The 14081-nt window shown below is 47.2% G+C and overlaps 3 protein-coding genes across 5 annotated transcripts; all 3 read left to right on the top strand.

The window, feature by feature from the left end:
* Positions 1–5602: 5602 nt before the first annotated feature.
* LOC120908433 (zinc finger and SCAN domain-containing protein 21-like) lies at positions 5603–7010 on the top strand. The gene is made up of 2 exons (XM_040319411.1): positions 5603–5898; positions 5967–7010. The coding sequence occupies exons 1-2, from the start codon at positions 5779–5781 to the stop codon at positions 6909–6911; spliced, it is 1065 nt and encodes a 354-aa protein (XP_040175345.1). The 5' UTR covers positions 5603–5778; the 3' UTR covers positions 6912–7010.
* Positions 7011–7100: 90 nt separating this feature from the next.
* On the top strand, positions 7101–7832 carry LOC120908435 (small VCP/p97-interacting protein). The gene is made up of 3 exons (XM_040319412.1): positions 7101–7283; positions 7428–7595; positions 7675–7832. Exons 1-3 carry the CDS (start codon positions 7224–7226, stop codon positions 7687–7689), a joined length of 243 nt encoding a protein of 80 aa, XP_040175346.1. The 5' UTR covers positions 7101–7223; the 3' UTR covers positions 7690–7832.
* Positions 7833–8037: 205 nt separating this feature from the next.
* LOC120908431 (UTP--glucose-1-phosphate uridylyltransferase) lies at positions 8038–13926 on the top strand. 3 transcript variants are annotated; one of them, XM_040319409.1, is made up of 3 exons: positions 8038–8326; positions 11914–12539; positions 12636–13926. In XM_040319409.1, exons 1-3 carry the CDS (start codon positions 8303–8305, stop codon positions 13519–13521), a joined length of 1536 nt encoding a protein of 511 aa, XP_040175343.1. In that variant the 5' UTR covers positions 8038–8302; the 3' UTR covers positions 13522–13926. The 3 variants fall into 3 exon arrangements, with proteins under 3 accessions (XP_040175343.1, XP_040175342.1, XP_040175341.1); XM_040319408.1 differs by lacking the exon at positions 8038–8326 and adding an exon at positions 9187–9436; XM_040319407.1 differs by lacking the exon at positions 8038–8326 and adding an exon at positions 10902–11293.
* The last annotated feature ends 155 nt before the right edge of the window (positions 13927–14081 follow it).

Here is a 14081-nt window from a genome sequence, read left to right as displayed (position 1 = left end):
ATTTGCTCAAAGAACTGTCAAATTTTGGAAAACCGCGTATCATCGAATCCGCGTATAAGAGGTACCGTGTATCTCGGGGACCGCCTGTATTGCAAACTAAGTTACTGTAATCTTAAAACATTTCATCAGCATTTTATGGAGGTTTTTTTTTGGCACACACTGTCGTAAATGCGTTGGTCGGTCGGTGGTTCCGATGGGCCGATGGGTCGGTAAGAACATAAATACGCATGAAACGGAATCCTACTGGAACGATCCGTTCCAGCAGGGAAGGAGGAGAGCAAGGGCTGCCGCTGGTGGTTGATTTTATGCTGCGTACGACCTTCCTTGCTCGATGCGAAGGCAACATAAAAGCGGGCAGAGGTAAAGAATGGAAAGAATCCCAAGCGGCGGGACTGCCGAACCCCAGTAACCGAAAGAATGAAAACCCGTACAAAGTGTGTGTGTGTGTAGAGGGAAAGCTGAGCAGTAAAAAACGAAACAAAACGAAATGAAAGAATAGCATGGAGAGAGTTAGTACATCGCTTTCAAGGGGGTGGAGAGGCGTTAGTATCATGTTGGAGTAGAAGGACAAGGAGGAGGTGGTGTGGTGTAGTAGCCATAACTTTGCGGAACAGTGTCACATTTCGTTTGCATCGATGCGTCTTTGCATAATGAAATTCACGTTCCAGTAAATCATCCCACAGTGTCCGTATCGATGGGAATTGAAATTGTTAAAATGGATTAAAAGTTTAAATGTGCGGGTCATGTGGTGCGAGTGTCTTCTAAAAAGAGGCAACAACACAAAACATACTAATGTTAGTGCGTTTCGAGCAATGCCTTCGAAGAATAAGGACCGTAAAGATTAAAAACGTAAACCTTCAAACATGATTTCTTTAAAAACTGGTTCGTCCCCTTCACGGTAGCTATATTTCTTCAAAGTGTCCTAATGGGTAGAGTGTAAAAAAGGCACCTCGCTTCGGCATTATTGCCTACGGTGGACTACCACCACCACCATATTATCTGTGTGAAGCCTACCCTTCACTGCACACGTGCACAAAGATAAGAAAATATCAACCAAACCGATAGCAGGACGGGGCGTCATCTCGGAACCGATAACAGGATTTTTCAGCGTCGCCTTAAAAGGATGCATGTGTTTCTGTGTACCCTTTTTATCATTCCCTTCCCTGCCAGAAGAGACCACCACCTCGGAGGAAAAGTGCTAAGGTGAGTAATCATTTTATGTTTATTGTTTATCTTTCGATTCCTATTTAACTTTGTGTGCATCTCGTTTTTCCCCTGTTCCCCTACAGTTTTTGGTGTAGTCACACTCTCCCTCTTATTGCTTGCGTAAGGGTCCTTTCTATAACCCTCGCGGCAATAAAAAAAGCGTCCTCGTGCCAAATACCGTACAACACACCGGCGGGCACCGAACCAGCGGCGGCCAATGTAATGTTTTCTTTTATGCTTAGTGATAAATTTTATTACACACCAAACAAACGGGTGGCTCAAACAGAAGGAAGAAAGGAAAAACTCACAGATAGCGCCACGACCGTATGCTGGCGCGTTGGGCGGTATTGTAATCCGGGTGGATGTACAGGTTGGATGGATTTAAAAAAAAACACGATCTCTAGCAGCTTCTGACTCGTCACTTTGGCTCAGTATAGTTTGCTTCCGCCACCGCCGTATCAGCATCGCGCTCGTCCGTGCCATTATCAAAACAAAGCATTATGATTTTCTTCCTTCCTCTGCGGAAAGGACGGACGGTTGGCCGACTTCCGTAAAAGCGGCTTGGGGAGGGTTGGATGGTAGGAAGCAAACACACACACAAATTCACTATCAGCGTAAATACAATTTGTTTCGACGGTTGTTCATTGAACCGTGGCAGTACAGACAGACAGAGAGGGTGGTTTTGGTGTATGAATGGCGGTGCGTTAGTTCTAGATCGCAAGAAAGCATCAGCACCAAAATAATTGCGTCATTTGCATGTTTCTTTTTTGCCGAAATCTTTCTACGGAACCAGTACAGTGTGTAACCATCGTAGCAAGCGTTGAGGCCAAATGTGGCTCACGAAATGGGATACATTGTGCGCGGGCTAACGTTTCTTGGGCAAATGCTCAGATTACGATCCATGAATCCGATATGCACAGTCGGTAGCAGCGAGATATGTGCAGCAGTAGCAGTAGGCTTTGCTGTGGTTGCCAAGAACCGTTGCACCGACTCTCTTCCACAGCACCATTTCTTGCGCAGCAACTTAACGCTCCTCCCGGCTGCGCTGCATAATTGTTTTGTTGCACGCTCAACCGGCGCACAATCGGTTTCATTTTTCGTGCGAATGTTTGCGGAACGTTTCTCAACGGAAGCACTTGACATCGACACGCTGGACATTTTGTCGCGATAGTTGAATTACCACTCACCCTTTCTTCGCTCCTACCTCTCCCGGTAGCCATTGCACACACACTCCTGCTGATCTGTTAAATGATCTTTCCCAGAGGTTATCAAACGGTCAGCGGAAGGACGGTTTTTGTGAGTGACAGTTCTTTTCCCTACTTTCCTGGTTTTTTTTTGTTCGTGCAGTCTGTGTCCGTTGAAGCGTAATGCGCAGTACAGCAAAAAACAAAAAGTTCGCCTACCACCATCATCGCGACAAGTGCGCAAGCGATTCTGCATGCGTTGCATCGTCGCCGGTGCGCGCACTCTGGTGGTACGGTACGCGCCCAGAAGCTTTCGACCGCAGCGGAATGTGCGGTACGCGGGTAACGGATGTTTCGAATGGTACGCCCCAGACGTACGCAACTGGCCCTACGACGCACATTCAAATGTTTTCTGCTGTTTTGGTAAAACGTTAAAGCCTACCCAAAAAGAAAATGTGGCGCACGAGGCGTAGTTGCAGGTGGCATCAGTTTTCTACGAACCGGCTGTGTATGCGTACACTGAACTTGCATTCTGGCGAAATATTATGCCCATGTTTCCGGCGAAGACCCTGTGCCCGTTATGGCCCAAAGGGGGTGGTATACTTTGATACGGGGAAGTGTAAAATGATTAGCGCTTTGGCGAGCGAATGCAAACAAAAATGTAAATGATTGTACTATTTTCCCATGAAACGATCGTTGCTGGGAGGTGACGCATTAACGCCACTGTAACACCGTCGAAAAAGTGTATGTTCAACACATGTTTTGCCCGCTCTCGTACAAGGGAACTTATTGCTCTCACCCCTAGCGAGGCCGAAAACACCATCCAACCGAAAGCAATTCGACCCGTCCAACCTATAAATCTTAATCCACGCGCAGCACAAGCGGCAAAGGCTTTGGTCTTGGTTCGAATCGAATGAAGGGGGAAAAACCGTCCCCAAACGAAAGGGAAACTAGTGACGTGGCGTGGCGCTGCTGAACAAAGAAAAGCCGATGCCGGAAAAACCGCACAAAATGAAAACATGGCGGTGATGTTCGATGGGAAGAAAGTTGGTCTTTTGCGCCGGACGAGCTCAAGACGTGCTGCCGTAGCGGCTAATGACTACCTTTAGAATTTTGGGACTTTCGGGACGATTTACCGCCTCCGCTCCAGATGGTTTTGGGGGGGATGTGTTCTGCGCACAGAGTTTTCCCGCTTTTCTCCCAGGAACGAGGAGAGTCGTTAATGCGCCGCTGTTCCGGTTGCAAGGCCATTCACCTCGCGTGAGAGGTTTTGTGTGGTGGTTAGTACCCTTTTGTGCGGTTTTGTAATAAGTTTACTGTTACTAACAAAAGAGTGAGCAAATGGTTGAGCATTGAATAAGTCGCTTTGTTAGCTTATATTGAGGAATATAAAGACGAGGATAAAGAAAGCAGTAGACGGAATAGGTCGCCAATGCCGGGACTTAAAGCAAGTGATGGTATTGATTTTTTTCCTACAAAATTGAAGCTTATCAAACGTCGTTAATGGTAAAAAAGACGAAATTAACTTCATGTCTAGCTACTTCTTTCGTTCCACTTCTTTCCCATTCGCCCTATAATAATATTCAAATCAAAGGGTATAGGATAAAGTTTTCGCACCAAAAGAATGAGCGGCAATCATTGCAGGATTTCCCGAACCCGGCACAAAATTACGCTGCTCGCACGTGACTTTCCATCAACAGGGGGTTGTAAATTATAAGTCCCTGTATGCAAATATTAGCGTTTGAATGAATGAAGGGGCTGTTGCGCACTGCTTCCTGCATCTTTTCCCCCTGTTGGATTCTTTATATTAAATATTATTTAAAGAAGACAACATTTCCATGTAACAGTATCGTACGCAGTATTTCAATCGTCCTGGTAACACCATAAAGCTCCACCAGTCGCCGGCATTGGAGGCATAGGTAATCGCTCGCTCTTTAATTTGTATTCCGGAGCAACCGGTGTGCCGGTCGGCTTGGAGGAGAAAAAAATAGGATGGAATTAATGCCCTTTTCCGTGTGCTTCTCTCACCCGGGTAAAAAGTAAGTCGTCAAGTTCAAGAGGATCCTCCATCGGTCGAAGTATTACAAGTTCATCAACCGTGTACAAAGGGGAGAGAGACACACACACACGCATCGTTTGCCACAATAATAAATGCCGACGCTATGCTTTTGCGTGGTTTTATATTTCCATTCCGGAGGACTCGTCACACCACCAACGAAAGTTTACAGCTGAATGAAAGTTAAGTAGTGTGTTGTGTGTCTGTTTGATAATCTCCTAGACCCTCGTTATGCACCTTAAATAAGGATTAAGGTGGTGTCCCTGTGCCGCGCGCGGTATGGCTCGCATGCGGTCGGTCGGGCGGTCGTTATTAGGAGATTATGCTACCAATATGTACCGACACACGCACACACGTACAATGGCAACTCGTGTCAACTCAGTGTTCGTGTCCGTTTTCGAACCTTGGCAACGCATATCCCACGCTGTTGCCGGTGTCCGGGAGTACATGGGTAAAGCGACACGACGGTACAACAAAAGTGCCGCCTTGAACGGAAGCACACTCTACGTGGGTTTTGTGGCGGTAGTTGTAAAGGTAGCGCTGATCTGGTCTCTTTCGCCGCTGTCTTTTCCCTTCCCATTTGTATGCAGATGTCGATCGGGTTCGATGCGTTTCGAATGAAAGTGTGTCCTGCTGTGACTTTATTAGGATTAAGGCTTAGACAGGCAGATAGGTTTAGTTAAATGAGCCTGATACACAGAGGAGGGACTGTCTGGAAGGGAAGACAAGTAAAGAATTTCATTTAATTTTCAACAAGCAACTAGGAGCTTCATACTTTATCGTTGTAGTATATGATGAAACACTACAACTACGCTAAGCAAACGTTCTTTTAAACCCAACATTATGCTCAACACGTGTTGCAAATGTTGTTGATTTCATAGAATCCCGAACATACTTATCGTCATAGTAAGTTAAGCATGTTTTTTGTAACATTATAAGCTTGTAAACAGTATATTCAACATTTGAACAAGTCTATAACAGTCTAAATTGTAAAAAAGTATTTAAAACAATTCAAAAACTTATTTTGAATCAGTTGCAAATTGATTGTGTCCCAAATGCGCCAAACGGTTGATCGATTCATCGATTTGTGTTCAAATTTCGTCGAGTCTTTGTACAGAACTAAACTATAGGGTGTATCCGCACGAGGGCGCGAATGACAGCTGTGGAATTTGTTTGTTATTGTCGTACAAAAAAGGGGAAAACGCACAGCGATGGGTTTTGGGCTGTTGAAACTGAAGAAAAGTGGGAAAATAATGCTATAGATATTGAAGTGTAATTTTGCACAATATCAACTCCAGTAGAACCAGTCCATTATCAAAGAAAGGTTATGAAATGGATAATTTTACATCAGCACAAAGCCCATCCAACATTTGTCGTGGGTGTGGAGGCCAGAATGCGATAAAACCACTCTCCGTGTATGGAAATGTGTTTAAGTGGTGCACATCTATCAATGTACGTAACTTTTGTTTTGTGTAGATGCATTTGGTACTGACTTTAATACATAACCTTTCTCATTTTAGGTCTCCAGCTCCGATGGACTACCCACCCGAATATGCAATCGATGCTGGGAGATGTTAACGATATCGTACGAATTCAAAGTTATATGCACGCGGACTGACCGACAATGGCGAACGAAGAACAACAGCGAAACTCTGATAGAGAGTTTTCCAGTGTTAGAAAATGCCGTGACAGATGATTATGAGCCATTTGAGATAGTAGACGATGTGCAGTTAGAAGAAGTGGTGGAAGAAACAATGTTGCCCGGTACTCCGAAAGAGCCTTTCGATTGTTTGTACAATACCATACCGGAGATAGCCGAGGGCATTGCAATAGAGGTAGAGGAAACCAAGGAAGGTGAATTGTTTAAATCGGAGGACTTGTCGAACGTAGAAAGCTATTCACTGCCAGAATATAAAACTACACTGTTGAAGGTTGATGATTGCAATCAAGTGATCGACCAGGACGCCCGGGAAGAGGTTGAAGAGTTTGTGCTCGAAGACACGGTAGAATATCTGGAGAATACGGGCAAGGAAATGTGTCCGGCACAGGACAGCACTCCGGAAACGCACAACGAGGATGTATCGATTGAAGTCATCAAAAGTGAATCGAAATTGCCCACCTCGCGTTCGGTACGGCATTCTTGCCCGGACTGTGGCAAACAATTCTCGTCCAGAACTAACGTGGTACGGCACCAGCATTCACACAGAGACTCAAAACCGTACCAATGCGACATCTGCAAGAAAGAGTTCACGCAAAGCGGTACGCTGAAAACGCACCGATACTCTCACTTCGACATAAAACCGTTCGTGTGTAACGTGTGCGGCAAACGATTTACGCAGAGCAAATCAGTGAAACTTCACCTTCGTTGCCATACCGGTGAAAAGCCATACGCTTGTGATATGTGTAGTGCGGCATTCCGGCAGAAGAATGGACTGCAAAGGCACATGAAGGTGCACGCACGGTGAGAGAAGGTGCATAATAGGGGATGAACTTAATTTATTTGCGATTATTTACGACCACAAGATTAATTACGAAGAGATCAAATAAATTATTAACGTACAAACCAATTTTCTTTATAATTCGTCTTTCGAATTCCGTCGGGAAAGCAATGTCCTTTGATTTTCGAGATCGCTGCAGCGCATTAGACGTGAAGTAGTCGATCCAGCAGTGTAGCTGAGCGTGGAAAAAGTGCCATTATTGTTTTGTTTACCTTTTTCGACAAAGAGACAACGAAAGCCTACAAGTGTTTCGGTGATTTTGTTGCAAAGATTTCCGCAATGGGATTGTGCTCTTCGTGTTTTCGTGGATCTACTGAGGAATTGCTTACACCCGATGTAGTAAGTGTGCGATACGGTACAAGTATTTGGCACCCGCTCTGTACGAAGGAAAATCGTCCCAGCAGCGCAACATACTCCGTCCAAATGTGAAAGCTACGTTGCCATAGTTTCTAATGTTTGTCTAATGCTTCCCACCCCCAATAGGAGGTACGACGTCAGCAGCAGCGTGAAGCGGCGGAACGGCGACGAATAGAGCAGGAATCGCGTGGCATCAAGGATATGGATAAAGTTCGCCGCCAGCAGCAACGAGCGATGGAGCAAGAACGCCGTGAGCAAGAGGCCAGTCGTATGGGAGGACAGCCTACCTTGAAGGTACAATCAGGTCAAAATGAGTCATTCAGTTATTTTGAAGTATGACTGGTTGATTAATCAATTTCACTCTTACTTTCAGTGGCAACAAGATTAAACACTTTCTGGAACGTTAATCCTATGAGATTGGAAATTGAACAAAAAGAACCAATTTTAAATTTTCTGCCTGTTGTTATCCTGTGTGTGTGCGTATCAGTACCGTGTATTTATGTTTGTACTTTAATAAACGATAAAAAGTGAGCCGAAGCCTTCCTCTAAACAATGCTGAGAAATACGGTTCCAGCTAATTCCAGTCCGATAAAACGAACGGAACAGCCCTCCCTCAGCTGTATTCCGGTGTTGCGTTTGTGCGCGCCTGAAAGTTGACACCATGTATCGTGCTCGCGTACTGGCTTGACACCCTCTGTCTGAGCTGCACTGGGAGCTGTCAAATTTGTTTTAGTTCCCCAGTTTTCGTCATTGTTTGTGTGGGCGCGAGCTATCGAAGAATCGGCAGCAAGTGGTCCGTAATTCGCTGGTCGCATTTCGAGAAGTCAAGAGATTTGCTGGCAGAGATTCGGACCTCGTGGCCGTGGCCGGTGAAGGTTCAGTGAATTGTTGCCGCAAATAGTACGTGCCGACTGTGTTGCAGTTGTATTGCCAGAAGGGCGGAAGTGATTCGATACCCGGTACTACTGCCCGGTGTGAGCCCTAGTGACAAACCGCTGAAAATGCTGAATATTCCCAACGAAAAGGTAAGTTGATAAGATAAGCCATCACCTGATGTTCGCAAGGGGGACTTGGATGGGATGCTTGCCGCTGGATGGAGCTTTTGGGTGTAATTTGCATCCAAACAGAGCACAGATCGTAGCAGCCAGTTCGGTAACCTTGATCGACCTTGGCCGTCAACGTAAGTGCAGCTAGCCCCGGGATCGGTTGCAATATTCACAGCTGAATAGAATGCTATAAATCGCTTCATAAATTGTGCAGCCGGAAAAGCAAACAAAACAAATAAACAGTTTGAGAGTTGCATTCCTCACTCCCCGAAGGTACCGTACGATCTGCTGCCCGCCCGTTCGGTCCCGCTTTCATTCAAAAGCATTTACAGCCCGGTACGAATATTGTGTACATGTGTTTGCATAACACTCTAAGCCTCCATCAAGCCGAATAATGGCGTACTTGTTCTTTTGCGCTGGTGTGGATTTAATCACACTCGAAATAATCAATCCATCCGATACAACACTCTCCGTCTGTGTCGGCCAACCCTCCCCGTGTGCGGGTGTCGTATCATTCCGCGTGCCAAAGATTACCAGATTACAGTGACGACCACATTCGCAAGCTATCTGTAAAGATGCTCAGATATTTACAAACAAGTGGGTAGCGGGGTCCCGCTTCCCGAGTTCCCGATCTATCCGTTTTGCGAGCGGAAGGGACGTGGAGCGGAAAGGCACAACGACACAATGATTAGAGAGGGCAAAAGCGGCTGCAGCACGATGATGCGCGTTATCATTCTCTCAAAACCGTATCGCTGGTCGTACACACATGTACGTACGTACCGCGGGGCCCCTGGGGGAGGGCTGTAAGCGGGTTCCGACCTTACTGGAGGTTGCCACACACGGGCCCACTTCAGTCCCATACGGGTCGACGAAGAGGCCACACGCCGCTCCACCACCAGAACAGTTTTCCATCAATCGACGGGGGCGACCGAACTGCCGTTCCGTTTTGAACCATTTTTCGGAACGTTGTTTTTTTGTTGTGGCAGTTAGTATCGTGCAGGAAAGATAAACGGGCAGCTAATTGTGAAACAGTGTGACACTTTCAACCCGCGGTACAGAATGACCGGTGCCATCGATTTGCTGCTGAGCGTAAGTTTCCAACCACACACACACACAGTTAGCGGTTGATCGTGTGAAGATCACATCAACGCGACCCTCACCACCGTCATCGTGGCTCCTCATTGCGGCGCAAATTGACAAAACACATTGGCGCCACGACTAAGTTGTGTTCCCGCGTTCCACCAGCGGACGACCTCTGCCACGGCTAACGACAATGCTTTCCCGATGATGCTGGCAGAGGCTCCGTTGAAGAACAAATGAAAGTCAAACAGCAAGGAGGAGCAAAGAGGGCTTGTGAGATAAGGGAAGAACTTACCATATTCTCCCAACACCACCACCACCGTTACCGCGCTGGGATGGCTAATCTTTTCCGCCAGTCCAACGCCGCACCAACAATGTGCGCGATCTTTCAAATTTTCGTACAGTTTCGTGTCGATAAACTGAAACAAGGGCACGTGTTGTGTTGGGGGAAGTAATACTATCCCGAATCCGGCCATGAATTCGATAGGGCGCATGTCGCATGATCGTTTGATCAGGTGTGTGTTGTGTGTGTTTCGGTAGAAAAAAGGTTCTGTAAAAATACGTTTACGGCCCATTCAAAACGAGCTGTTAAAACATCTCTATCGCTGCAATCAGTGTGTGGCTAGAGATATCGCCGATGAGATGACTGGCTCGCGAGACGCTTTGGAGTGGTTCCATGTTTAGTTACGTTTGCATGAAGTAAATTACAACGTACGTCCGCACGAATAATGCACGATCATCATCGTGGCGTAGTGACGATCACGTTCAAGTGGAGGGATCGCTGTGTAGGTTCGTTATTACCTTTTACCTTTCTAGCACGCAATGTCATGTAATCGTTGCTCCGTAATAAGGAAGATGCTTTACAACCGTCTGTTTTATAGCAACGGTGTGATAATCTTATCGTAGTGACAATATTTTACCAACTCGAACCACTTTACAGCACCATAAACAGAAAAGGGCCGTCGTTGTTGGGTCTGATGATATCGATCCGTGTGGTGGTCAGAAGCAGAACAAAAAACGCGTGACACCGTTTGTCCTTGTCCTTGACTCGGCTCGGGGAAGAGGGATCAAGTTTTGTCTGCTCTCTGGTGCTGGTGGTAGCCACCGAAATTCTTAAAACAGGTCTGGCCTGTGCCACACGAAACTGCTCTGTAGAAAACATCAATCATTGGCATGATTAGACAGATTGAATAATGTTCTAGATCCACAGACACACAGGCCACTTTCTGTGTGGTGATTGTCCGTCCAGAATTTTGCAACGTTGTTGGGTTAGGTTAAGAATGGAAAGGCGATGTCGCATCCAGTTTTGGAAGGGGCCCGTTTTTAAATGAATGAAGTTTTTTGAGCATAGAAAAGCACAAGCTAATTGCGAACAAACATAAAAAAGAAGGAGGGAGTGGTATGCTCGGTGTCTATAAAACCAACCCCGCACGGACTATCATCACTTCAGTTATCGTTAGATGATCGTGAGCACACAGACCCCAGACCGTCGCTGCATATCGTTCGTTTGCGCGCTGTCGGTTGCATTCGGGTTTTTTTTGAGCACTCAGAAGCAAGAAGTTGAGCACGCTCCGGAACAATAGCGTGTTGTGCCACGAGTGAGTTCCCACGGGTTTCACATTCAAGAACGCTGGCGTGTTGTAACCTCTCCGGGCGGAAACGTCTAGAAGTTCAAACGACGACAGAACGGAACCATCATCGACCGAGTGGCAGCTGGTAGTGGTGATGCTGGGGCTACAGAATTCGTGCATCGTGCTCAACGCCAAGGCAGTCAACAGTGATGGCGGTGGTGGCGGTGGCGTGGCCGATGGGGGGAAAGTGCATTTTAAAATGCTCAATCCATGTGCCGACATTGGGCAGCAGCAGGTTCGTTGCGTTAAAACGGCGCGATCGCGGATAAGCGGGGAACGTGTTGAGAGAGTGTGTGAGATGGAAAGAGAGATTTGTTTACTTACTACCAACAACCGTGCACAATTATGCTAAGGTCTTTTCTGACCTCGACACACGAGTGTGAGTCCGTGCAATGAGTTGAGCAAAACTGTGGCGCGAAATGATTGCTTCTTAATTTCAATGTTAGGCGCAGTTCTAATGGCGTTTAAACGGGTTTGCATTGCGATCTGACACGATCGTGTGCGTATGTGATCGGCAGAAAGATTACCTGCAATCAGTTGTTTGTGTGTTTGTTCGTGTGTGTGTGTGTGTGTCGTTAAATGTAGAAACACGTGATGATCGGTTTGGTTCCATTCCGGAACACCGGACACAGTTTAATAATAGCTGGCCTATTAGGCGTTCCCAAGGTCAGGCGGAACGGTGTTGTTGTGTCGTAGTCAAAATAGGAATAATTGCTTTGATAATGTCGTGCATCACAGCTCATCCTTCGTTACACGATACTGTTGTTATTGTGATCACATTTATAATATAATAAGCAACTAATGGGTTTTTTTTTGTTATCTCTTCTCCACCATCCCGGTCATTGACTTTTGTAGGTGCGCGGACACCAGCGCATACCGTCGGACACGAAAGAGTTCCACGAAGCGACGAAGCGCGATGCCCTGATGCGCCTCAAGAAGGACCTGGACCATCTGCTGGAAACGGTCGAGGAGTCGCGCAAAACCGGCGTGCAGAAGGAGATGTGCGGATTCGAGGCCCTGTACCACCGGTTCCTGCAAGAGGATGGTCCGTCGGTCGAGTGGGATCGCATCGAGAAGCTGCCGGAGGAGGCGGTGAAGGACTACTCCACGCTTAAATTGCCCCAGGAGGCGCACATTCGCGACATGCTGGACAAGCTGGTCGTGGTGAAGCTGAACGGTGGTCTCGGCACGTCGATGGGATGCCACGGGCCGAAGAGTGTGATTCCGGTGCGCAACGATCTCACCTTTCTCGACATGACCGTGCAGCAGATCGAGTTTCTGAACAAAAAGTACAACGCCAACGTGCCGCTGGTGCTGATGAACTCGTTCAACACCGACGTCGACACGGAGAAGGTGATCCGCAAGTACAAGGGCTTCCAGGTGCAGATCTACACATTTAACCAAAGCTGCTATCCCCGCATCAGCCGGGACTCGCTGTTGCCGATTGCGAAGGATTTTGACATCGAGAATGATATTGAAGCGTAAGTGAGAGAGAGAGAGAGAGAAGGGAGACGGACGGAGACAATGAATGTGGCGGGGCATGGTTGTTCATTCGATGTGTGGTTCTCTTCCTACAGATGGTACCCACCCGGTCACGGTGATTTCTACCAGTCGTTCCAGAACTCGGGACTGCTGCGAAAGTTCCTCGAGGAGGGGCGCGAGTACTGCTTCCTGTCCAACATCGACAATCTGGGCGCAACGGTCGACATCAAGATACTGAACCGGCTCATTGGCGACGACCGGCAGGGCGATAAGCCGATCGAGTTCGTGATGGAGGTGACGGACAAGACGCGTGCCGACGTGAAGGGCGGTACGCTGATCCACTACGAGAACAAGCTGCGCCTGCTGGAGATTGCCCAGGTGCCGAAGGAGCACGTGGACGACTTCAAGTCGGTGAAGACGTTCAAGTTCTTCAACACCAACAACATCTGGGCCCGGCTGGAGTCGATCGAGCGGGTACTGAACGCCAAGACGATGAACATGGAGATCATCGTCAACAACAAAACGCTCGACAATGGCATTCGCGTGATCCAGCTCGAGACGGCCGTCGGTGCGGCGATGAAGTGTTTCGACGGTGGTATCGGCATCAATGTGCCGCGATCGCGCTTCTTGCCGGTGAAGAAAACGTCCGACCTGCTGCTGGTCATGTCCAACCTGTACAGCCTCAAGTACGGCTCGCTGGTAATGTCCCCACAGCGCATGTTCCCCACCACCCCGCTGGTGAAGCTGGGCGACAATCATTTCAGCAAGGTGAAGGAATTCCTCAGCCGCTTTGCCAATATTCCCGACCTGATCGAGCTGGACCATCTGACCGTGTCGGGCGACGTGACGTTCGGGCGGGGGGTCTCGTTGCGTGGCACGGTCATCATCATCGCTAACCATGGCGACCGTATCGATATTCCGGCCGGTGCAATCCTCGAGAACAAGATCGTGTCCGGCAACATGCGCATTCTGGATCATTAAGGAAAGGGAGAGCGAGCGGGAGTGGAGAAGAGGAAAGTGCACAAGCATCATGGATAAAAGACAGGCCAGTTGGACGATACTCAGGAGCGATACAAGCGCAAAGTGTGTGAAACATGCGATAAACATTATCTTAAATCGGTTGGGAAAGCGGTAGATTGTAGTTCTGGAAGAAAGCAATACACGTAACACGTTATGCAAGAAAACAGTTTTCAAAAAGACGGATACGAAGCTCTCATGTGGGTTTGGTTGACTAATGTAGCACAAGTTTTGAGAGTTAAAAACATATGTGGATGTGTGTTTTTTGAGGGGTTTAATTATCGTTATCATCGAGGGAGAGCCTACCCGAGCGGGGGGAGTCTTTTCGTTTAATGATTGTTTGAATAAAAAAATTACCACACCATTGAACACTTTGACTTTCTTTGGAGATACTTTGCAGTGCGATGTGCAGGGTCTTATATAGCTTATCGTAATTGCGATTTTTATAAAAAAATTGAATAATTCACTGCAGAACAATTTTTATTCCAGCTGCCAAACAAAAATTGCTTCGTTAAAACTGCTCG

Source organism: Anopheles arabiensis, chromosome 2 (assembly GCF_016920715.1).
Source record: "Anopheles arabiensis isolate DONGOLA chromosome 2, AaraD3, whole genome shotgun sequence".
Classification (NCBI taxonomy): domain Eukaryota; kingdom Metazoa; phylum Arthropoda; class Insecta; order Diptera; family Culicidae; genus Anopheles; species Anopheles arabiensis.
Note: the sequence above shows the minus strand (reverse complement) of the source record. Positions and strands in the feature narration are given on the sequence as shown.

Excerpts from the sequence above, each read along its gene's own strand:
- LOC120908433 (XM_040319411.1), top strand. The coding sequence starts at position 5,779 with ATGGATAATTTTACATCAGCACAAAGCCCATCCAACATTTGTCGTGGG. Across the intron at positions 5,899-5,966 it reads AGTGGTGCACATCTATCAAT|GTCTCCAGCTCCGATGGACT; the intron begins GTACGTAACTTT and ends TTCTCATTTTAG.
- LOC120908435 (XM_040319412.1), top strand. The coding sequence starts at position 7,224 with ATGGGATTGTGCTCTTCGTGTTTTCGTGGATCTACTGAGGAATTGCTT. Across the intron at positions 7,284-7,427 it reads AATTGCTTACACCCGATGTA|GAGGTACGACGTCAGCAGCA; the intron begins GTAAGTGTGCGA and ends CACCCCCAATAG.
- LOC120908431 (XM_040319407.1), top strand. The coding sequence starts at position 11,153 with ATGCTGGGGCTACAGAATTCGTGCATCGTGCTCAACGCCAAGGCAGTC. Across the intron at positions 11,294-11,913 it reads CCGACATTGGGCAGCAGCAG|GTGCGCGGACACCAGCGCAT; the intron begins GTTCGTTGCGTT and ends TGACTTTTGTAG. Across the intron at positions 12,540-12,635 it reads ATCGAGAATGATATTGAAGC|ATGGTACCCACCCGGTCACG; the intron begins GTAAGTGAGAGA and ends CTCTTCCTACAG.